This window comes from Quercus suber, unplaced genomic scaffold, assembly GCF_002906115.3.
Source record: "Quercus suber isolate HL8 unplaced genomic scaffold, Cork oak 2.0 scaffold_16, whole genome shotgun sequence".
NCBI classification, from domain to species: Eukaryota; Viridiplantae; Streptophyta; class Magnoliopsida; order Fagales; family Fagaceae; genus Quercus; species Quercus suber.
Genome location: NW_027069481.1, coordinates 1,414,354 through 1,438,159, shown reverse-complemented (window position 1 = coordinate 1,438,159; position 23,806 = coordinate 1,414,354). Strand labels below are relative to the sequence as shown.

General features: G+C 33.6%; 4 protein-coding genes across 4 annotated transcripts; all 4 read right to left on the bottom strand.

Annotated features, from left to right (window-relative positions):
* Positions 1-256: 256 nt before the first annotated feature.
* LOC112016115 (uncharacterized) lies at positions 257-4,219 on the bottom strand. Its single transcript, XM_065782934.1, has 6 exons — positions 3,769-4,219; positions 3,629-3,677; positions 3,464-3,515; positions 2,282-2,439; positions 2,089-2,202; positions 257-662 (listed from the first exon to the last, which is right to left on the bottom strand). The coding sequence occupies exons 1-6, from the start codon at positions 4,125-4,127 to the stop codon at positions 504-506; spliced, it is 891 nt and encodes a 296-aa protein (XP_065639006.1). The 5' UTR covers positions 4,128-4,219; the 3' UTR covers positions 257-503.
* Positions 4,220-7,847: 3,628 nt separating this feature from the next.
* On the bottom strand, positions 7,848-10,696 carry LOC112016083 (ferredoxin--NADP reductase, leaf-type isozyme, chloroplastic). Its single transcript, XM_065782561.1, has 8 exons — positions 10,386-10,696; positions 10,065-10,299; positions 9,797-9,930; positions 9,612-9,690; positions 8,548-8,639; positions 8,349-8,426; positions 8,207-8,269; positions 7,848-8,108 (listed from the first exon to the last, which is right to left on the bottom strand). The coding sequence occupies exons 1-8, from the start codon at positions 10,488-10,490 to the stop codon at positions 7,848-7,850; spliced, it is 1,047 nt and encodes a 348-aa protein (XP_065638633.1). The 5' UTR covers positions 10,491-10,696.
* A 6,882-nt stretch (positions 10,697-17,578) lies between these two features.
* Positions 17,579-18,085, bottom strand: LOC112016071 (chaperone protein dnaJ 11, chloroplastic). Its single transcript, XM_024048565.2, has one exon. The coding sequence runs from the start codon at positions 18,083-18,085 to the stop codon at positions 17,579-17,581; it is 507 nt and encodes a 168-aa protein (XP_023904333.1).
* Positions 18,086-21,594: 3,509 nt separating this feature from the next.
* Positions 21,595-22,086, bottom strand: LOC112016120 (chaperone protein dnaJ 11, chloroplastic). The gene has a single exon (XM_024048630.2). The coding sequence runs from the start codon at positions 22,084-22,086 to the stop codon at positions 21,595-21,597; it is 492 nt and encodes a 163-aa protein (XP_023904398.1).
* Between the last annotated feature and the right edge of the window lie 1,720 nt (positions 22,087-23,806).

Sequence of the window (23,806 nt, the reverse complement as noted above, 5' to 3'; positions counted from 1 at the left end):
TTAAAACTAGGCTCCAATATAGGCCCAAACTTTGTGCTGGTATGGCCCAACCTCGACCGAGTTGTGCACAAATGTAAATGCCATATCACAACGGCCCAAACCTAAACCTAGGGGCCCTCTAAACTCGAGGTTAGGAATGCTGAACTTGAAATTTAGACCCGTATCTTATATTTCAATTCAATTCATTACCATCTTGTTCCATAAAATAAAAAATGGTGGGTTTGGGCCTTTGTAATTAAAAGAGTCCCTACATCTTGTTCCATAAAATAAAAAATGGTGGGTTTGGGCCTTTGTAATTAAAAGAGTCCCTCACCATAATAACATACAGCTCCTCGATTGGGGGCAAATGCCAATATGGCATCCAACAAAGAAAAACTGGGATCCCACGTTGCTCCAGTGCCCACTCATGATACATCAATATTATCATGCTTCTAAGAGCAGCGATCTTCAGAAGGAATTGCTGATGGGCACAAAATAATGATACAGATGAATAGAATAACATGTTAATCACTTGGCATTTGCTTCGCAAGTGAATGAAGGAAGCGGTTGAGGGACTGTCTGGCAATCATCATTGCTGCATCTATTTCTTTCTTGTTTTCATCAGTAGAGGTGGCCTGCTGATCTTGAATTGAGTGAACTCTCCGGATAAGTTTACGCAAGTCCTGTTAACAGATGCTAACATAAGAAATAGAGAGCAAAACTTACACAATCCAATAGTCCCACTGAAAAGAACCATACAGTTTATAATTATATTAAGCAGATTAACCTAGTAAGGACTATTGATTTTGATACTTGAATAATATGAACTGTCTTTCTAAAAGGATGCCACAAGTTCAATTGCACATTAAAATGATCATGTTACAACATAACAATCTTTTTTCTTTTTTCTTTTTCTTTTTTTAAATTGATAGTTAAAATTGGGGAGAAAGGCTGAAGGCTCTTGAGCAATTGAAACATAACAATCTTAGCTCATCTAAACAGCAAACAAAGTGGCCAATAAAAATAAAATAAATTGGAATTCTTTTTTTTTTTTCTTTTAAATGAGCATTAGCACCATGGGGAAGGGGGAAGGGGACACTCAAATTAGTGACCTCCACTTCACGAGGCAAATAGAGTTGCAAAGTTATCTAGCTAGCATGTTCTAAAACACTGTCAGAAAGTTGTGTTTAAAAAATATACTAGACTTATGTTGTAATCAGAATCGCAAAGGTGGAATTCAACACACCTGACGGTCAAATTCAACACCCTGAACAGAGTAAACTTCATTGGTGATTTTTATGTCCTTATTGATCAGACCTTCAGACCATCTGGTTGCTATGCTGATGCATTCATCAGACCCCTGAAAACAGTACTCAAGAAGTAAGTAAGATGAGACATGGCTCCAGAGAAGGTAAAATTTTCAAAATATGAAACTATACCTCCTCTTCCACTTCGTCTTCTGTTTCTTCAGCTACTTCATCATCATCTTCAATGATCACTGAATCACTCAAAGCCCGCAGCCTACTCTCATCACCATCTTTTGTAGCCTGGATTAAAGTATCCATCAATTCAGGTTGCACTTCCCGTAGCAGTTTACCTAACAAAAATTAAGTATCCTCATTAACATAACATACATATGAACCATGGAACATACAATCCAGTTCGGTGATTTAGGAGCATAACAAGTTACATTCTGTGAAATTTCGACATAATTCGAACAAATATCAAGTGAAATACAGGAAAAGGAAAAAAATTATGAAGACATTAGATAAGTACAAATGCATTATATGGAGATTTATGTGATCTGGATGCTTACAACTAAACTTTGACGGTATCTTTCAGAAATAACAGAGTTAAGCATTGCCATTTAACACAAAATATAGTCAACACATAAATTGGAATTCCTTTTTTTTTTTTCTTTTAAATGAGCATTAGCACCATGGGAAGGGGGGAAGGGGACACTCAAATTAGTGACCTCCACTTCATGAGGCAAATAGAGTTGCAAAGTTATCTAGCTAGCATGTTCTAAAACACTGTCAGAAAGTTGTGTTTAAAAAATATACTAGATTTATGTTGTAATCAGAATCGCAAAGGTGGAATTCAACACACCTGACGGTCAAATTCAACACTCTGAACAGAGTAAACTTCATTGGTGATTTTTATGTCCTTATTGATCAGACCTTCAGACCATCTGGTTGCTATGCTGATGCATTCATCAGACCCCTGAAAACAGTACTCAAGAAGTAAGTAAGATGAGACATGGCTCCAGAGAAGGTAAAATTTTCAAAATATGAAACTATACCTCCTCTTCCACTTCGTCTTCTGTTTCTTCAGCTACTTCATCATCATCTTCAATGATCACTGAATCACTCAAAGCCCGCAGCCTACTCTCATCACCATCTTTTGTAGCCTGGATTAAAGTATCCATCAATTCAGGTTGCACTTCCCGTAGCAGTTTACCTAACAAAAATTAAGTATCCTCATTAACATAACATACATATGAACCATGGAACATACAATCCAGTTCGGTGATTTAGGAGCATAACAAGTTACATTCTGTGAAATTTCGACATAATTCGAACAAATATCAAGTGAAATACAGGAAAAGGAAAAAAATTATGAAGACATTAGATAAGTACAAATGCATTATATGGAGATTTATGTGATCTGGATGCTTACAACTAAACTTTGACGGTATCTTTCAGAAATAACAGAGTTAAGCATTGCCATTTAACACAAAATATAGTCAACACATTATATGAGAGAGTAACTTATAGTACTTGCATTTCTGTAACAGATGCAGGGTGCACCTCCTTTTTTTTTTCTTTTTTTTTTGATAAATTGATGCAGGGTGCGCCTTGACATAACTGAAGCAAACTACTCTAAATTTTGAGCTCTTACAATGACGAAAGTTTCAAAATCTCCAAGTTTCAGCTAATTCTAGAATCACTGAAAGTTATCGAGTTTAATTAACATTGTCCAAGCTTGTGTAGACTTCAGGTTAGGTCATCCAATAACTCAAACACCTAACAAGCTGAGCTAGTAGATATCTTCAATTCACTATTGTCTTTTAATCTTTCAAACTTAACTGAATATGAATTTAACAAAAGAATAGATAGGCTCAGACCAAAAAAGATTAACTTCAAACCAATTTGGAGGAATCTCTTCCAACCCACTACGTGGCGATTTACAAAACTAAACAAATCACATGACTATGTCAAAAAGTCATGTGACTAAAACTACACATGAATGGTCTCTTCAATCGCTGCATAATAGTCTGGAGGAAGATAGCTCCAAACCCGTTTGAAACTAAACTGGTACAATGCCTTGGACGGTAATAATTAATGTTATGTTATGTCAAAGCTAGAAACCATTATAACATGTTTTTCCAAGCAAACAACATCAACACATTTCCATGCAAGTTTCAAGAGGAACACAACTCTAGTTTCATAATATGATAAAAAAAAGGAATAAATTTGAGTACCAATATAATTGAACTGCCTTCGCTTTCCTTCTCGAACATCAGACCCTAATCTCTGCGACAAAATAACAAACACCTTATGGTCAACATCAATCACATAACCAAAAAGTTCTCAGCAAGAAGAAAGAATATTAACAAACTAACTAACCACAAAATTTAAGCAACCACCTTCGCTAGCATTATAGCTTCGAAAACCTCTTCATCAAGAGAAGCCACTCTGAAATGAAAACAAGCACTCATGGTGTTTGAGAAAAGTACAGTGGCATTTTTATGTAATAATGAAAGCGGGTTTGGGGGCTTTTAGTTACCTGAGGATACGTCTGATTTGACGGTTAGAGAAAGAAGCGAGGTCCATGCCCCAAAGGACAGCGCGGCGAGCCTCGCGTTTCAGCTGGTTTCGGCTCTTTTTTGAATCGGAGTCTGAGTCGCTCGATTCGAGATCGGACGGTGAAGGTTCGTTGTGCAATCTGAGTCCGCGTGATTTGAGATGGACGTTGCGGCGAGATGAAGGCACTGTGGTTAGTGAGAGAGGTGGAGGAGGAGAGAGAGTTTGTGATGAGAGTGGTAGTAAGGGTGAGGAGAAGATGTGATGAAGTGTTGCGCTGCTGTAGCAGTGGTGGTTGTGTAACGTCGGCCATTGCTTTAGAAGCCGCAACAGATTTGCCATTTCTCTCTCTCTCTCTCTCTCTGGTTCTATGTAATCATCTCTTTCCAATTTGCTAGTGTGTTCGAAAAACTAGCTGAGGCGTGGCCCAGTTGCTTAGAAGTCCAATAGAGGCCCAACTTTAAAAAAAATAAAAATAAAAAAAGAATGGGTTTTTGTACTAATACAGGAGATCACTAAAAACAACAAATATCGGATTTGAGTTGAGAATCAACCTAGCCTAAAATTGGGAATAAGATTTTCTATCACGGCCTTTCTCAAGACCACGCAAAGTGTGAACTTTGTGCAATACTACGTTTTTTGTTTTTTTGTTTTAGTAACTATAAACCTCTCCGAGAATTGAGTGAATCAAGGAATGGGTACCAAATGGACCAAGGGAAACATTTATAGCTGGTGACCCATTATGGAGTGAAGTGAGCGTATTGAGATTAGGTTATTGCATCTGATGTAATAGTTTTGAATGGTTGAAATTTAAAATTACTTTTTTCAACTTTAAATCTCAACCATCGAATAAAAAAATTTAAAAGTGAGAATGGAAAAAAAAATTTGTGAGGATGGATTAATTGCACCGGGTACAATAACCTAGCAACTGCACCTAATACTAATCCGCATCTAAATTAATAGTAGTTATTGCAACTCAGGATCATATTCTTAAATATGTGATTTTGGAATTTGGGTAGTGATGCAAAACGATGTCATTGTCTCATTGAAGCTTTCAGGAAGTAGTTAGATCAGATAAGTTTGTCAATTCCTTCTCAAAAAAACAAAGATAGATTTGTCATTTTCTCTTCAGCAATAGCATTAATACCAAAGCCAGGCTTAACTTTTTGACGAATGGGATTTATTTCATCCAATTGGGAAAACTTTTTTTTTGGGCCTCATTATTTGACTTATTGGGCTCTTATTTGTAATATGATGGCCCTATCTACATCCCCCTATTCCTCCATGGTTCTTCATGCCGGAGAGTGAAGATGGCCCGTGGTTTTGGTCCACCTTTTGTAAAATTTTCTGAATAATCATATCTTTCTCCTCTTTTTTTGGGTTAATATCTTTATCCTTACTCAGCAAGGGGGAAAAAGCCCTTATGGATAGGGCCTAAGTTTATAGAATATTGTGATTAATTTCAGCCCAAATTTTGTAAAGGGCTGCAGACTTCAAACCCAAATTCAGTATTCTTTTTTCCTTAAAATAAATAAATAAATAAAATCAGTATTCTTTATCAAGGAGTATGCAGAAGTTAATCAGAGCAAATTCCAATACGGCTGGTAGCTTTAGCAACATTTCCAATCACGGTCTTTCATGTTCACATTCATTTCTTTAAAAATAAATAATTAAAACAGACAAACAAACAATAATTATAATTGAGAGATTTGAACTCTTGATTCTTATTTCCATATAATAATCATTACAATATACTAAATTTGCCCTTGATGTTTTCGTTTGAAACATGAGAAAGTACCAGTTAAACTATAAGAATTTTGACATGTTCACATTCATTTTAAAGAGAAGAAATCCGTCCTCATATTTTAGCCTTCTCAACTACTTATCTAAATATATATAATGGAATTTACGGTCTAAATTAAAATAATAATGAGCATTACCCATAGTAATTGGCATAATTCATTACTAAGAGAAGCATTATTTGAATTCACTTTCCCATCATTGTAATTATCAATACATTGATTGGATTTAATGGACATCAGGTGGCAAGGGGGAAACCTTGACTTTGGTAGACCCTCCCTCCCTCCCTTTCCCTGACATTTTCATCTCTTGCCCCATTTGAATATTTTATAATATCCAATAATTTTTATTAATTTTTTATATTATTTATTTGCATTTATCTCTATTTTATGCTATGTTTGGATGTTTGGAGGGAGAGGAGAGTTGAGGGGAGGAGAGTAGTGGGAAGGAGAATATAGGGGAATAGTTATTCTCTACCTTATTTGGATATTTTTAAAATTAAGTAAGGGGGAGAGAAATAATTAGCTTTTTTATAGTTTGTAATTTTGTTAATACGGTAAGAGTAAATTTAGTAATTCATTTTGTCAAGCATTTCTATACTCTACTTTTCCTCCAAATCTCTCCAATTTGGGGGAAATTAAAAATGAAATGTTAGAAGTAATTAGAATCCCTCCAAATCTCTCTCCCTTCTCCCTTTAAAAACATCCAAATAAGGTAATTTAACATACTCTCCCTCCTTCTACTCTACTTCCCTTTACTCCCCCTCCATCCAAACAAGCTATTAAGCTATATTTTTTAAATCTTTTAATACTCTAACTAATAATTGTTATTTGAGATTATAAATGTTTGAAAATTCGAACGTGTCATGTAATTTATCAATTCGTAAACTTATAGTATCACTTAATTATGATGCTATTGTTCTAACATCATGTTCGCACATGCCTTTCATAAGATTTCTTTTTTTTATCATTTATTATTATTATTATTATTATATATAAGTTTGAGACTGGTTTCTCAAAAAGTTGTGAATGAAATATTTGTGAATCGGATAATTGTTATATTATATGTAAGGTGATGGTTGATTGCTACTTACAGAACTACATAAATTAACATAATGTTTATTAAGACTCATATTTCTTATTTTTATTGCCTTATTACTAGACTGTGAATTGTCAAAATATATTATTTTTTAAAGGGTAAATTACAAATTACACCCCTAAAATTTAGGAGTGATTGGATTTTACACCCTGAATTTTTAGAATTTAGATTTTACTCCCTAAAGTTTGGTGATGTTTGGATTTTACACCATAACATTTAAGTGTTTGAATTTTACTCCTAAAGTTTTAAAGTATTTGAATTTTACACTCTAAAGGTTCAAAATTTTGGGGTGTAAAATCCATACAACTTAAACTTTAAGGGGTAAAATCCATGTTTTGAAACTTCAGGAGGTAAAATTCAAATTCTGAAACTTCAGAATATAAAATTCAATCACTCCCAAACTTTAGGAGTGTAATTTATAATTTACCTTTTTTTTTTTTAATAAGTTGCTAACTTAAGTTTGTTCACGTCGCTTTCTCCAAAAAAAAAAAGTTTGTTCACATCACTATATAACATTGGCCTAGAATGGGGAAAAAAAATAGTTTTGCCACAATTAGTAACAGTTGGAGGCCATTACTTTTACAATCCATTCTTGAGACACTCTTTTATTAAATCTACCAACCATTTCCATTTACATATATTATCTTTAATCAAAGAAAGAAAAGTGATACTTAAGATTTCCTTTGGAAATCTACATAAACTAGAGGGAAAAACCTATTTCAGACTTTCAGCGATAATCTAGAATTAATGTCATGATATCTGGGATGCAAATTGCAAAGCACAATCTACCGAAGAATGCAACAATCACAAGCTAACACTTAAATATGTTGTGGCTTTGAGTGTGGAAATGATTGTATATCTAAAGTTCCCTTTCTAGAAGCAGAGTCGTATGACATCTCAATCATCAAAGTTCTTAGACAACATTGTATTAGCAGTCATTTTTGTCAAGTAGCTAGATCCTATTATCACTTTGTCAGACTTGGTGTGAAAGGTATTATCATTGTTTAAAGTTCAATCTTGACAAAATATATGAGTGGGAAAACAATGGAATTAGTATTCTACAAATTATGAAAACTTCCAAGTATTGGAATTCGTTCTACCATGAAATCATCCATGATATCCCTAAATCCAGTAGTTAATGCGATTTTAAAATTAAAATTTGCTTCATATTAAATTCATTATGAGATTACCATCTTTAGCAGCCAAAGAGACCATTATGTCATCAATCCCCTTCTCCATTCCCTTGAGTCCACACATATATACATAGGTGTTGTCTTTTTTGAGTAACTCCCATAGCTCCTCTGCATACTGTGCCATTCGGGTTTGAATATACATCTTCTCACCCTTGTCATTTGTTTGTTCTCTGCTCACTGCATAATCGACTCTGAAGTTTTCTGGCGCCTTCTCTTTCATCTTTGCAAACTCCTGTTTTCAAGCACAATTTAATCATACAATGCAAGTCTATTCCATTATAGTCTAGAACACGAAAGTAAGATGAAAATGAAATTAAAAAGAAAATTCACCTCCTTGTAGAGCAATGAGCTAGTTGTTGGAACACCCAAAAAGAGCCAAGCCAATCCATTGAACTGCATTGCATATCAAATTATTATCACTCGCCCATCACAGCTAGGCATTTTAACCCAAAACTTGTCCATACCCCCTTACCTTATAGTTCTCATGCTTCTCAAAAAACATTTTCCACAAGAATGAACGGAAAGGAGCAATTCCAGTTCCGGTTGCAAGCTACAAAGAAATTGTTAATAATTAAATGACAATAGGGTCTTACAGAACAAAGACTCCAAATTTTCTCAAGAATATGGATGATAAACAACATATTATGGTTATGCAACTGCACAAAACCTACCATTATAACTGTGGCATTTGGATCTTTAGGCATAAGCATTTCTTTTCCTACAGGTCCTGTGATTTTCACATCACCCCCAGGCTTCAGGTCACCTGAATTAAAGAACCAGAACTGCTAAAGTAATAACAAAACCGTTTCCTGAAGTCTGCCCATCAGAGAGACCAAGCTAATTACAGCTGATTACTGCTTGGTGCCAAGTTTATGCAAACAAATTTCTCTTGCTTCCTCAAGTTCAAAATAATTTCTAACTATATGCTAGAAGATAAGATACAGAAAGGCCATGTTTCATTGGAATATTTGACATCATCAAGTATAGAGAAGGAAAATTTGAAGATTTTCCTCACAAAAATGGAAATAGGTATGTCTCAAGCATACTAAGGCAACAAAAGCATGCCCTTGCTGTCATAATTTAACAAGAAGTGTATCTTTGAATTTGTATCTTATTAATTGCAGCCTCCTTACTCATTACAAAAAGATGCATGATTTAAAATCAATTACAAGTGTGACCCTGCATATCTGTCATGAAGGACTGCAGAAGTTTAGCATAAATCCAATTCAAGCATTCCATGTATATGAAAATTGTTGGGGATTATAAAAAAAATATGGAGCGGATAGCTCCCTTTTCTAATATTTTAAGTGTAACACCCCAGGTGTATACTAGATCGATTAAGGTTATATAAATAATTACAAGGAGTTTCCATTGTGCCTAGTATTTTCATGGCATAGCATATATGTGATTAGTGACAATGGTATCATAGCCAACTTGGGCACCGTTGCGTGATGCGGGCCCTAACAAGAACATCAGGGAGTGTGCTCAGTCCTACATTAGTGGATTAGGGCACTAAAGATTAGTACTTTTGAGGTATATCACAAATATGTATAACAAGTTACTCAGTCATGACATTGGGTACTCATCGTGACATCAAGTAACATCATGTGTGTAGTGAGGCAATAGATCAGCTAAAAGATTGTGGAATTTTCCTGAACAATATATATAGCACAAAATCATAAAGTAAGAAAAGATATTCGTAAGCATATATGCTTCTTAGACCTGAGTTGCTTACACAAGAAATTTGAGCAAACTCCTTTAACCATTTCTCCTTGATCATTGGTGTAGACAAGCCTCTTGACACACAAAGAAACCTACAAATATATGCTCACCCAGATTATTTAAACCACCAAATATAACAATTATGCCAAAGAAAAAGAGCATGCCTATAACAATTACAATATTTCTTAATACACTTACAGTTTTCGAATTCCCAAAGTCTCCAAGAGCACTACTGGCAATAGAATACAATCTAAGCTTGTGGGGTTTCCCATTTTTGTCAATGCCATCTGGAATAACACCAATGGATTGTCCCTCTCTATAAGGAACTTCCCCTGTATTATCCAACCCCGTATAATGAAATAAGCAAATAGCCATAACAGTGTATCAAAATGTGAACGACATAATTTCTTTCGGCTGTAAAAGAAATTAAAAAATGGCAGAGAAGTACTCTTACGGTCTTACTCACCCTCAGTAGTGAACACCATGTGCCAAGTCTCTCCAGGAGCATCGTCCGCTGTAATTTTGGAGTTGAGAAGGCACTTACCAATGAAAGGATCCTTAGGCTTGAACTTGTTTACAACCACACCCTCATCATCTTTCTTGGAAACTTTTTCTACTTTGGCTGGAGTTTCTGTAGTGACTTGGGCTCTAATCTGAACCATTTTCTTACCAACGTAGACATTTCTAGAATAGAAGATATTCTATACAGAAACAAAACCAAGATGATAAGAAAATCATTCAGTAACTTTAGCATGAACATTGACAATTATGGATTACTTCACTGTACCTTACTGAAGCTAACTCTTTCTGAATATATTGTAGAAGCTCTGGTGGTTAGAGAGGATGAAGTGGAAGATGGTAAAGAGACCGATGCATTTACTGCAGAAGCCATTTTTTTTTCAGAGGAAAATACGGTCACACAATAGAGTTAATTGGGGTTGTGAGGAAATTTGAAAAAAGGACACATACAAAGATATTTTAAAAGCAAAAAAACAAAAATATTTAAGAGGATTACAGATTGGGTGGATAAGGTTAAAGGACAAACGCAGTGGTTGTTAGTCGTCATGGACTCAATGGTAGGAGAGAATTAGAGATTCTATGGAGATAAGACTATCTATTGTAACAAAGAACCATAGTTATTTTATTGCCTTCACATAATATTCCATGGCAAGTAATGTTTGCTGCTTGTTGTAACTTGTAACAAATCGTTGTCACATCAAGAGCTGTAACGACAAGATAAATCTCGTTACCAAAAACAATCCATGACTTTATTTTTCCTCCAAGTAACTAAAGCTATCAAATGAATAAATGAAGGCTTATAATTGTTAAACCCCAAATCCACCTTAGGGTATTTGCATCAGCTCGTACTAACTTTTTTTTGTTTATTTTAATATAAAAACCTACTAATTTTGTTTTACATACTTTTTAAAACATCCAATATCAGATTATTAATTTTACACTACAGCTCATTAAAATATTAATTTTTCTTAATTTTTTTAATTGTTTTTTTTTTTCACACACAACAACCATCATCTATACTCTTCATTCATCCTTGGGATATGTAAGTAAAGAAAAATAATAATTAAATGCAAAATGAATAGTACCAGTGTAAATTTACAAAAATGTCGATAAAATTTCAGTTTGGTTAGCTAAAATGTGGTAGTTTTTATATTATATAAGCACTAATACAAATGCTTATATAGGAGAGGGGGAATGACTCTTCTCGTAGAAGTAAATAATTTCTCTGTAAAATGAGTATGCTTAACTCTGGAAAGGTTTAATAATTGTTAACTTAGAGTCCTACACATTTATTTATATGAAATGACAAAATAATTCTAATCCATATAATCAAAACGTCTTAACTATCTATATGACATTTCCTCTGAACCAATTTGGACGAATATCCTTCAACTAATTACATGACGACTTATAAATTCATCCACATATATTATCTAATAATAAACAAGTTACATGACTTATTAAATAAGTCTTATAGCCCTATTAAAAAAAAAAAAAAAATATCATGGATGGCGAAAATTACCTCCTCAGACAGTGAGTTTATCTCCTCGGACAATGAACTCATTTAGCTCTATGTTCCTTGTTCTTACTTAATCATCTTTTACATCCATACTAACCGTTGTCCAATCCACCAAAAGCCCAACTCTTTCACCCACTCTCTACAAATTCATTGTACTGAGCTCATTGGGCTCATATCCCATACCTTTTGGGCTTGGGCTACAAATCTTAACCCTACAATTTTTTATTTTTTATTTTTACAGTAGGTTGGGTTGGGTTTGGATCATAAGATTCACAAATTCGTCTAACTTGACCCGACCCACCTATATTTAATATATATTTAAAACTTATAAAATATATTTAATATATATTTAAAAGTATATTATAAATTTTGTATTTACTTTTTTTTCTTCCCAATTCACATCTAAACCCTAAGTTCTCCTTATATAATTTTTGTTGATATGATGTTATGCTCAGGATTAATTGGTTCTAAATTTGTTCTTATTTATGGTGGTGTTGGTCTACTGCTCAATTTTATAATAATAAGAAATTAAAAAAAAAAAAAATTTGTCCAACCCATGGGTCCAACTCGTTCCATGTGGGTCGGGTTGCGTTAGGTTGGACCGCTGTGATGGGTTGAGTTAGGTTAAATTTTTTTAACCCACTCTAATGGATTAAGTTAAAAAAACCTCTCAACCCAGCCCAACTCCACTTATACACACTCCTACTAATAATGTAATCAACTGATTGTTTTAAAAGTAATCACTAACATTTGAAAAAGTTTCCTAATAAACTGATATTGACTTTGCCAACTCATGATATTATGTCTAATGAAAAAAAAAAAAAAAAAAAGGTTACAAATGGATATTAGAGATGTTATGTATTTTTTACTAATATTGATTTTGCCAACTCGTGATGGATATTAGAGATGTAATGTATGTTTAAGATATTTGTAAACGTATATTTGAATTCCAATTTATAAGAGTGCCATTAACAAAAAACCAAAACAAAAATGGTCGGGTAATACCCGTACCCGATCCACCAAATTTTAGGAAAAACCCTCCTTGATGCCTAGATTCCCCATTTGGTTAGGCAAAACCCACACTTATTGGGTTGGATCAAGTACTTGTAGCCCAACGGATATTGGCCATCCATGATNCTTTCCTGTGAATACCCATACCCAACTTGAACTCGATTTAAAAAAAAATAAAACTTTTTTATTTTTATTTTTAAAATTAAAAACGTGATTTTGCAACTTAAAAAATTGATCTTGCTCTTTTATGGCCGGACGTATGGCACTATATAGAATATGGAATCCTTTAAAAGTATGTTTAATGGGATTAAATGGTAAAATAACCTTCCTTTTATTATTACTTTGACAAATCCAATCAACTCTTGATAAATTATAATCAATCTAAATAATAATTCCCATATCAAAGATTTATATCGGTACATAAGAATGACAATGGGGTGGGTTTCCTTTTCCCGCCCCCGCCCAACTTCTGCTTCGGGGCATTTTTTTCCCCGTCTCTTTCTAGCGGATACCAATGGGTGCCTATAGGTACCCATCCCGCCACACTCAATTTTATATATATATATATATATATATATATATATATATATAATTTATTATAAATTTATTTTGAATGCATTAAATTAAAACTCATAAATCATTTAAAAAAAAAAAAAAACCTTTCCAATACCTTTTCAAAGCATAACAATACAAAAAAATTAAAGTAATAAAAAATACAAAAACAATTCAAACATAGCAATACAACAATTACAAAATATAAACAATGTAAATATTAAAACATAAAAATATAAATTCAATAATACAATATACAAAAACATTATAAATTGAAAGTTAGAAAGCTAAAAGAATGTATGTATGTTTATATAAAACCTAAAAAAAAAATTCTAATTGTTAAAATATAAATGGGGAGGGTGTTAAGGAAAATGTTAACCCCATCCCTTTCCTAGTTGTTATGTTGGCTAAGTAAAACCCATCCATTAAGGGCGGGTGAGGCTATTACCATGGGTGCATGTTTAAATTGCCATCCCTATCAATATGTAAACAAAACGTTTAATAAGAAAATATTATAATAAAACTAGTAAGGGGGTGGCAGCTACTGTCAAAATTGACTCGATCCAACCTAACCTGTCGAGTTGCGGGATGGGTACCTATAGGCACCCATTGGTATCCGCTAGAAAGAGACGGGGAAAAAAATGCCCCGAAGCAGAAGTTGGGCGGGGGCGGGAAAAGGAAACCCACCCCATTGTCATTCTTATGTACCAATATAAATCTTTGATATGGGAATTATTATTTAGATTGATTATAATTTATCAAGAGTTGATTGGATTTGTCAAAGTAATAATAAAAGGAAGGTTATTTTACTATTTAATCCCATTAAACATACTTTTAAAGGATTCCATATTCTATATAGTGCCATACGTCCGGCCATAAAAGAGCAAGATCAATTTTTTAAGTTGCAAAATCACGTTTTTAATTTTAAAAATAAAAATAAAAAATTTTATTTTTTTTTAAATCGAGTTCAAGTTGGGTATGGGTATTCACAGGAAAGATATTTAGTAGCAATCAAGTATGAGTGGTAATTGGATTTCGGAGTCCAGGTATCCATGGATAAAAAATCAAAGTCAAATATGGGTATATCCAACCTAAAGTTGACCCGTTATCATCCTTAGCTAACAAAACACGTTGATAGTTTTTAGCAATTACCACTTTAAAATATTGAGATCTATGAGTTAATTAGAAAATACTTATGAGTGCCCGAGGACCAAGAATGGATCTGAAGAGTTGCAGTATAATTGTGGGGATGTCACAGTCCACAGGCCCGAGGAGGAAAGCAGCCCGAGGAAAGGGAGAAATGAGTCAAGGTACTCTAAGGCATTCTAGTTGGGAGCGAGAATCTGAAGAAAGAGAGGGTCAATGGTCATAGGGTAAGTTTCTAGTGTGGAGTAGCCTATCACCTCTGCATTAAATGGTGGGCAACAACTTTATCAGCTGTATTGATGAGGAAATAAACTGAATAATGTAAGTTACAACTAAGTAAACTCTTTCCACCACCTTCTTTAGAGGGGAAAAAAGACTAGTGTCAAGAGGAAAAGCTAGTTAGGTAGGATGGATGGTTGAGATATGAATAAAGGAGAAGTATATAAGAAAAGAGGAGTTTACAAAAAAAGGGATTTGAAACACAAGTACTGAAAAACAGAAAGACTAAAGAGAAACAAGGAGCTAAGGGCCTTGTAGTTGAATTGGCATCTATCCATGTACAAAGTGCTTGGGGGTTTAGGGAGGAAATGGTTCGAGTTGCAGGGTTAGCAGCATGTTGTAATTATCTCTCAAAAAAAAAAAAAAAAAAAAGAAGAAAGAGAAACAAGGAGAACATTGAGATAAGAGAGTGAATAGTGTAACTTTTTGTACAATCTTAGCCTCCTCGGGCAAACTTTTGGAAGGATATATACTCTTCTATTCTATAAAATTAACATTTTCTTCTCTATTTTCATCATCGGGCAGAACCTTTTTTTTTTTTTTTTTTTGTTCGCTTCCCTCTCTTACAAATCTTATTGATTTGGGCGAAGGTTGAACTGTACAACTCACTATTCTAAGTGGGCTTGGGCCGCAAGATCTTTTGGTCCTTACAGTACTAATGCATAAGAAAATAAGATGTGAAAAATATTGTTGAATATATTGAAAATTTTAATTAATACCACAATTTGGTTTTCGCTGTTCCTTTCACACGATTTTCTTTTTCAAAAGAAAAAATTCTTGTAACTCTTTGATACAAAAACACAAGTTAAATTAATTTAACAAATTAAATTGACCGTAATTTGTTTACTACTACCAACAAATAAATCGAACCATCTCATTTTTAGTATCCATAACAATTTTTTTTTTTCTTTTTGAGAAATATCCAGAACAACTAAGATGCACACGGCCCATTAAAATGACCAAATTTTTCATTAATTGTATACCCAAAATTCTTTATTGATTGAACTCTTTTTTTTTTTTTTAATAATTTGCCATAATGTATTGCACATGTACAAAAAACTGTCATCTCTACGCGTTTTGTGAAATTACAATAATGAAATTATATATTACACGTTAATTTAAAAATAAATCCTTAAAAAAAAAAAAAGAGAGAGAGAAAGAAAGAACGTTTGGGTGCAAAATGCGTAGGCCATAGAAAGATTTTTTTTTTTTTTCAGAGAGACTGTTGAAATGATATGTGACCAAAGTCTGGCCTTTGTAAAAGTAGAATGTCTATTATCCACCCATAATATTAATGCAAAATACAAGTATAATAATAAATAACAATAATCATAATAGAATAGAAATCATTCTATCATATCTATTCAAAATAACGGGCGTTAAAACTAAATTTTTTTTTTTTTAATTTTTTCCTCCTTCCTTCTTTTTCCTGTACTGCAATGGCAAGAGACCCATGGCTTCAAATCTTTCAAATGGTAGGATCTATGCCTTTCGCTGAAGAATAAATACATATCATCATCTAAAGCAAACAAAAAAAACCCCAGCAAAAAGATAAGGAAGAAGGGAAAAAAAAGCAAAAAGCTTCCTTCAAATCAACCACCGTGACCCTTCCCTTCCAAACCCAAAACCCAAAAAAAGGAAAAAAGAAAAGAAAAGAAAAGAATATCTCATATCTCTCTCTGTTTCCTTTCTTCTTTTCTGATTTATGATTCTCTCTCTCTCTCTCTCTCTGGACAAAATAATGAAGAAATTCGATTTTCCAGCACTAGACGTGCTCATTTGCACAGCAGATCTGTACAAGAAACCACTAATAAGGTTGGTGAGCACAGCCTTATCAGTCATGGCTTATGACTATCCAACAGAGAAGATTTCGGTCTATATATCAGATGACGGTGGTTCACAGCTCACTCTCTTTGCTTGTATGGAAGCTGCAAAGTTTGCCTGTCATTGGTTACCATTTTGTAGGAAGACGAACATAATAGATAGAAGCCCAGATGCCTATTTTGCATCAATCAGAGGCTACTGCAAATTTGAAGCGTGGGTGCTCTTGGAGTTGCCTAAATGTGTACAGTATCTTACACATTTAGTTTTAACGCCGTTTAGTTGAATTGTTAAATTAGCCGGATATCAAAATTTTAAATAGTAAAATACTGTAGCTAAGTTTTAATTTTAAATATAACAATGTCTTAAATGATACGTTTAGATCCAACAAAAGCCAACCTAAAGTTGTTGGTCCGTCAGGTACCAATGTACCATAATAAATGGTAGGAATGATGATGCATCTTATGAAATGCTATTAAATACAAAAGGTGCACAGCCCAATTTAATTTTCAATTCATAAGGTCAATTGGCTAATTTCATATTTGTACTTATTCTTCTTCTTTTTTGTTGCGTGAATGTGTAATAGGACATATAACTATATGAACAAATGAAATGTTTCTAAAAATAAAAATTAAATTAAATTTATATGCGTAATCTTCTGAGTTCAACCTCAAAATAAGTACCGTCAAAAGAAATACGATGATTCCCAAAATGGTAATGGATAATGTTTATAAATTCATACTCATTCCTCTATATAGTATAAGGATTTGATTTAAAAAAACAAAAATAAAAAAAGTAAGGATTTGATTTACCATAAAGAGTAAAGGGAATTCTCTGAAAAATAAAAAAGTAATTGAAAGTGGAAAATGCAAAATCTCCATAAATTCAGGCTGTAAAAAAGTCGCCTGATTACAGTTAACAAGGTTATACACATATTATATGTGCACAGTTTAATAATAATATACTGTGCCTGAGTTCCCTAAACCTAAAATCATAGCCTGAGCTCCTAAGAGCTAAGATTCAGATACCCTTGAAACCAGAATTACAAATCTGACTAAAAAAACAAGTCTGATCTGTAATTTTTAATCAGAAATCCTAGTCCTAATACTAATTATCTTCCAACTTTTTTAAGGCTACCAGCATTGATCGGTCTCCCATCTCCGCCGTGCATACCCAGAAAACCGCGAAGCCACCGTGTCCGTACAAGTGGACATTCCCAGCGGCGAATAACTCACAGTTGGCCGGCGACTGTAAAGCACGCGATCGTAATCGGCACGTTTCTCCGGGTCTGACAGCGTGGCATAGGCTTCGTGGACCTTCATGAACCGATCCCCAGCTGAGGTCTGACCCCGTTGACCGTTAGATGCAACATCTGGGTGCACAACCCTAGCCAATCTTCTGTATGCAGCCTTAATCTCCTGACACGTGGCACCAGCTTGAATCCCAAGGACCTCGTAGAGTGACGACGTTGTCGTTGCGTGGGACCCAGTGGCCGGCCTCTCCGCCGTTGATGTGCAGCAAGCGGCGGAGATACGAAGCGATGAACGGTTCTTGATGTGCTTTGAGGAAGCGGTGGAGACAACCTTTGAGAAAGCGAAATGGGCTGAGGAGAAAGAGGTTGATGTGGAAATTGAAATCATGATGAATTTCTTTCTGTTTTGTAAGTTGCTTGACTTGTGGTATTGGAAGTTTCTTTGATTATGGTTTGCACTGGGAGCGGATAAGTTGGGATTTTATGGGGAGGTGAGTTTACCATGGTTAGTATAGGATGGGTTAACGAATCATTACATACGTGGGCTTATCCATATAACGTGATTGGATCTATCCTTGGCTGACTCAGCGAACCGTCGGTATCCATGTGTCCAGCATCTCTCCGCGTACATCAATGTCAAAATAGGCTTTTTTTTTTTTTTTTTTTTTTTTTTTTTTTTTTTTTTTTTTCAAATAGCATATGTAAGCTAAGAGTCCAAATTTGTATATTGAATTTAGACCCTATTGAGGATGTGGACATGCGCGAGGAGAGTAAATAATTAGAAGAGACTATAAATTAAGAATCATATAAGGAAATAATTAAGGAATATAGTATGAGGAGCAGTTCCTTCCAGATACGATGAATATCGATCAAACCTAATTATGGTAATTNTGCACTTAAGTGAAAGCTTAAATGATTAACAAATGTACGACTAGGATAGTCTGAAAGGAACTAAATAATGTAAAAGGCATCCCATGAGAGGGGGATCGGAAAAAATAAGAAAATGACAACTGTAGTATTCAAATCTGTATTAGCATTCAGCTCTATTGGTTTATCTTTATAATCCACCTCATCGGACAACCAGTTCATCAATTTTTACGCGTGTTTCATGCTTGTTCATCTTTGAAATCCTTACTAGTCGTTGTCTAATCCATCAAAAGCCTATCACTTTCACAAACTCTCTATAAATTTATTGTATTGGACTCATTGGACCCCTATCCCATATCCTTAGGGCGTGAGCTATAAATTGTGACCCTACACATACTTTTATGAAAAATTTAAGAAAAATGCATTCAATCAAACTTATTTACTTATATAACATTTTTTAATAATCTAAAAAAGTGTTACAGAACTATATAAGTTTAGTTAGATGCATTTCTCCTAAATTTTTCTTAAAATTATACTATTTGACAGAATTAGCATGTCAAGAGCATTTTTGTTTATGTTTTTCTTTTTTATTTGGTTTGTAAAATAAATGTGTTAGTTAATGCATTAGTTACCCGAATTTACAAAATGTGTCCTTTAAAGATTCCAATTCCAAAACATCCCGCAAGCAAAAACAAAACAAAAAAAAAGGGGAAATTTTTTTGTTAAATAATTTATTTTAATAAATTATTTGCTAAATTAGGAAAAATGTTAAATTACTTTGCAGAATAGGCTTGCATGAATGAGAAGTGCTACATCAACAGGATTTTCACAACAAATTTTATGTGGTAAGTTATTATGGTTCTAAATTGAACTCGCCATTAAGACTATTTTTTTGCCCACCAAAAACATCTAATAACAACTTATCATTTTATGATTTGCTGTGAACATAATATTTCTCTTCGTTAATTTGTACATCCAAAAGACAAGCTTCATATGTGTTATGCTAAATTATCTTGCTAACTAGATATGTGTCCAAGTGTACTATTCTTTTTGAAAGATAAATTTCATAATTTTAGAAGAAAATCGCATTTAAAGAAAAAGAGATTCACTCAAAATATGAAATGAACATGATACAATTTCATGCACATTAATCATGTCAACATAGCGGGGTGGTGTTATCTATTGGATAGACAAATTTAGCGTTTGAACTCTTCTCTCCAAAAGACAAGTTTAAGAAAAGCTATATTGTTAGTTAAGTTTAAAATTGTGTTATTTTAGCAAGTAATTTATAAAAATAAAATAAAATAATTGGTCAAGGCAAGAATCATAGAGAATTTTACTATTTGTTTGCTTTACTCCCCTTGCACGAAAGTTAGTTTCTTAGAAGATGTGACAAAGCTCCACCTTCCATAGACTAACCAATAGAATTTTACAATTTATGATTATACTAGGGTCTGTTTGGATATCGCTTATTGCTGAAAACTGACAATTAAAAACATTGTAACAAAATAATTTTTAAATGTGTAAATAGTTCTATAACCCAATTTTAAAATTAAATTTATATTTTTTTCAAATTACAGATCTCATAAACAGTGCCCATAAATCCACTAAAAAAATACACTTGTTGAAAAACGCGTCAAATACGCTACCTAAACTCACACTAAAAGTAATCTCGTAAAGTATCTCAGTGGGCCACTCATTCAAAAGAGAAATTGAAAACCCACAAAAAGGAAATCACTTAATCGGAGGGCACTAATGTGATGGCGACCTAAACTTCTTTGATATTTACATCAAAACCCACTAGAAAAGTAAAAACAAAAATAATAGCCTCCTTATTAATGAATATAACAAAATATGTTACAATAAACAAAACAATGTCAAGCCTAGCACTGTGAGATAAACAACATACAAAATGATTAAATAAAATTGATTTCAGTTCTAGACTTGAAAAGGCTAGATGACTACCATTTGAGTCTATCTCCTTATCATGTTATATATAAAAGAAGAGAACAAATGAATCAAGTAGGACATAAACAATTTTGAGCTTGGTAAAAAATAAAAATAATCAATTAATTTAAACATATAATTTAATTTATTAAACTTAGCTCATATTTAAAATATATGAAATTAAATAATCTTTAAGCTTTTAATATTCAAACTCAAGTCGGTTTACTTGTAGCCTTGCACACAGTAGTTCGACCACATTGAATTGGAGCTTAGCTGAACCTACGGCCTTACCACGGAAATCGGAGACAGAGGGCCCCAATGCAACGTGACAGTTAACTGTTGGTCAAAAAGACAATGTCTTATCGGATTACGTGGCTACTGGGATAAAACCTTGTCTCCTGTCTCCTGTTTTTGTGAGCCGTAGTCAGTGTGCTGGTTTTGTGAGCCGTAGTCGGTGTGCTCAGCACACTGACTACGGCTCACGGGTTTGTGGATCCGAGTTTGTGGTTTATACTTTATTCTTCACAGATTACACTGTAGATCCTAAAATGGTAATGGACAATATTTATAAACTCACACTCATTTCTCTATAATCTATAGGTTTTGCTAACTTATCTGTATTCTATAGGTTTTACTAACTAATGTTACTTTTTATGAAAAAAAAAAAAAAAAAAAACTAATTTTTTGTCACTGTTTAAAATTTTTATAAAAAAATTTCTTAAATAGATGATTAATTAATGTATAATTAAGGCATATGTCATCTATATACTAACAAGAAATTGATTTAAAAACAAAAATTAAAAAGTAAGGATTTGATTTACCATAAAGAGTAAGGGGAATTCGCGGAAAGTGGAAAATGCAAAATCTCCATAAATTCAGGCTGTAAAAAAGTCGCCTGATTACAGATTACAAGGTTAATACACACATATTATATGTGCACAGTTTACTAATACACAAAGCCTGAGCTCCAAGACAAGAAGATACCCTCGAAACCAGGAATTACATTAATCTATCTAACTAAAAAACAAAGTCTGATTTGTAATTTTTGCCCTAAGTACTAAAAAATCTTCACGCTTTTTTAGGCTACCAGCATTGATCTGTCTCCCATTTCCGGCGTGTATACCCCGCAAATCGCGAAGCCATCGTGTCCGTACACGTGGACATTCCCAGCGAAGAAAAACTCACAGTAGGCCGGCGACTGTAAAGCACGCGATCATAGTCGGCGCGTTTCTCAGGGTCTGACAGCGTGGCATAAGCTTCATGAACCTTCATGAACTGATCCCCAGCTGAGGTCTGACCCCTCTGACCGTTAGTTGCAACATCTGGGTGCACAACCCTAGCTAATCTTCTGTACGCAGCCTTAATCTCCTGACACGTGGCACCAGCTTGAATCCCAAGGACGTCGTAGAGTGACGATGCTGCGGCAGTGTGGGACCCAGTAGTTGGCCTCTCCGCCGTTGATGTGCAAGCGGCGGAGATACGAAGTGATGAACGGTTCTTGATGGAGTTTGTGGAAACCCTTGGGGCGACGAAATGGGCTCTGGAGAATGAAGTTGATGTGGAAATTGAAATCATGATGAATTCTTTTTCTGTTTTGTAAACTTTGTATACTTTGCTGTGGTTTTGGAAGTTTGGAACCTTTGATGGTTTTGGAATGGACGAGTTGGGATTTTATAGAGAGGTGGGAATTGGGTTTACCATGGTTAGTATAGGGTGGGTTAACAAATCAAACATACAGACGCTTATCCATATAACGTGATTTCGATCTATCCTAAACTGACTCAGCGAACCGTCGGTGTCCAAGAATCCAGCATCTCTCCGCGTTTATCTACGACAAAAGTTTTTTTTTTTTTTTTGATAGGTACGAGTACGACAAAAGTTTTTGTTATTCACTTTTTCTTTTTCTTTTTTAATGGTGTTCACTTTTTCTTTTTTGGTGTATAAGATAAATGTGTAGTTAATGCATTGTTTACCCCGAATTTACAAGATGTGTCCTTCAAGATCCCCCAAGGATCTTGAATCCCAAAACAAATATAGAACCCATTTTTGTTCAATAATTTATTTTAAAAATTTACTAATTTAGTGACAATGTGAAATTTATTACAAAATAGTTTATTTTTCAAAAATGTTACGTCAATAATATTTTTACAATAAATTTTAAGTGGTAAATTGTTATCGATTCTAAATAAAATTTACGGTTGAAATTATTTTTTTATCTACTAATAATAACTAGTAACAATTTGTCTTTTAATATTTGTTGTAAAAATATTTACGACATAATATGTCTCTTCGTGAATTTATATATCCAAAAGGATTACTTTAGCATATGTTATGCTAAATAAACATACTAACTATATATGTGTCCAAGTATACTAGTCTTTTTGAAAGATAATTCATAATTGGGTAGTGTTGACAAACACCATAAGGTGTCATGTTAAAGAATTGCTTTATATCATATTTTTAACTAGCTTTATATGATGTAGAGTTAATGAAGCTAATTTTATGAGTTTTGTTTATTACCTCAGCGGTATTTTCAGCCACTTTCTTTAATTCATGACCTTTTTTTTATTTATTAACTGAATCTCACAATAACTCATACTTAAAGGACACTATATAGTTCTTGTTAATATTTTCCTTCATTGTCAGGGAGGAACTCTTATTTAAATTAAAAGAGATTCACTCAAAATCCACAACGCCATGTCACATTAGTCATTTCAACATAGTGGGGTGGAATTATCTCTTAGAGAGACAAGTTTTAGTGTTTGAACTCGTCTCTCCAAAAGACAGGTGTAAAAAAATATATTTCACTAGTTAATTAAGTTTAAAATAGGGTTATTTTGGCAAATAATTTATAAAATAAATTTTTTGAAAGAATTGTGAAGGCAAGAATCATAGATAATTTGATGATTTGTTTGGTTTACTCCCTTGCACAATAGTTACTTAGAAGATACGATGAAGCTCCACCTTCCATCAATTAACTAATAGGGTAGTGGTACTACCATCTATGGTTAATATTAAAAGTGATAAGGCAATGTATCTTAGTGGACCACTTGTACAAAAGAGAGTTTTAAAAACCTACAAAAAGGAAATCACTTAATCGGATGGCACCAATATGATGTTGAACTAAACTTCTTTGAAACTTAAGTCAAAACGCACTTATCCCAAATTAAAGAAACGAAAAAAAAAAAAAAAGCTTCCTAACGAATATAACAAAATATGTTACAATGAACAAAACAACATTAAGCCTAGCATAGTGAGATAAACTATAGACAAAATGCTTAAATAAAAATGATTT

Coding starts and splice junctions, on each gene's coding strand:
- LOC112016115 (XM_065782934.1), bottom strand. CDS start 4,127: ATGGCAAATCTGTTGCGGCTTCTAAAGCAATGGCCGACGTTACACAAC. Junction 3,678..3,768: donor CAAATCAGACGTATCCTCAG/GTAACTAAAAGC, acceptor TTTTCATTTCAG/AGTGGCTTCTCTTGATGAAG. Junction 3,516..3,628: donor AAGCTATAATGCTAGCGAAG/GTGGTTGCTTAA, acceptor ATTTTGTCGCAG/AGATTAGGGTCTGATGTTCG.
- LOC112016083 (XM_065782561.1), bottom strand. CDS start 10,490: ATGGCTTCTGCAGTAAATGCATCGGTCTCTTTACCATCTTCCACTTCA. Junction 9,931..10,064: donor CATGGTGTTCACTACTGAGG/GTGAGTAAGACC, acceptor TGGATAATACAG/GGGAAGTTCCTTATAGAGAG. Junction 8,109..8,206: donor GCTCATTGCTCTACAAGGAG/GTGAATTTTCTT, acceptor GCTTGAAAACAG/GAGTTTGCAAAGATGAAAGA.
- LOC112016071 (XM_024048565.2), bottom strand. CDS start 18,085: ATGATTTCAATTTCCACATCAACCTCTTTCTCCTCAGCCCATTTCGCT.
- LOC112016120 (XM_024048630.2), bottom strand. CDS start 22,086: ATGATTTCAATTTCCACATCAACTTCATTCTCCAGAGCCCATTTCGTC.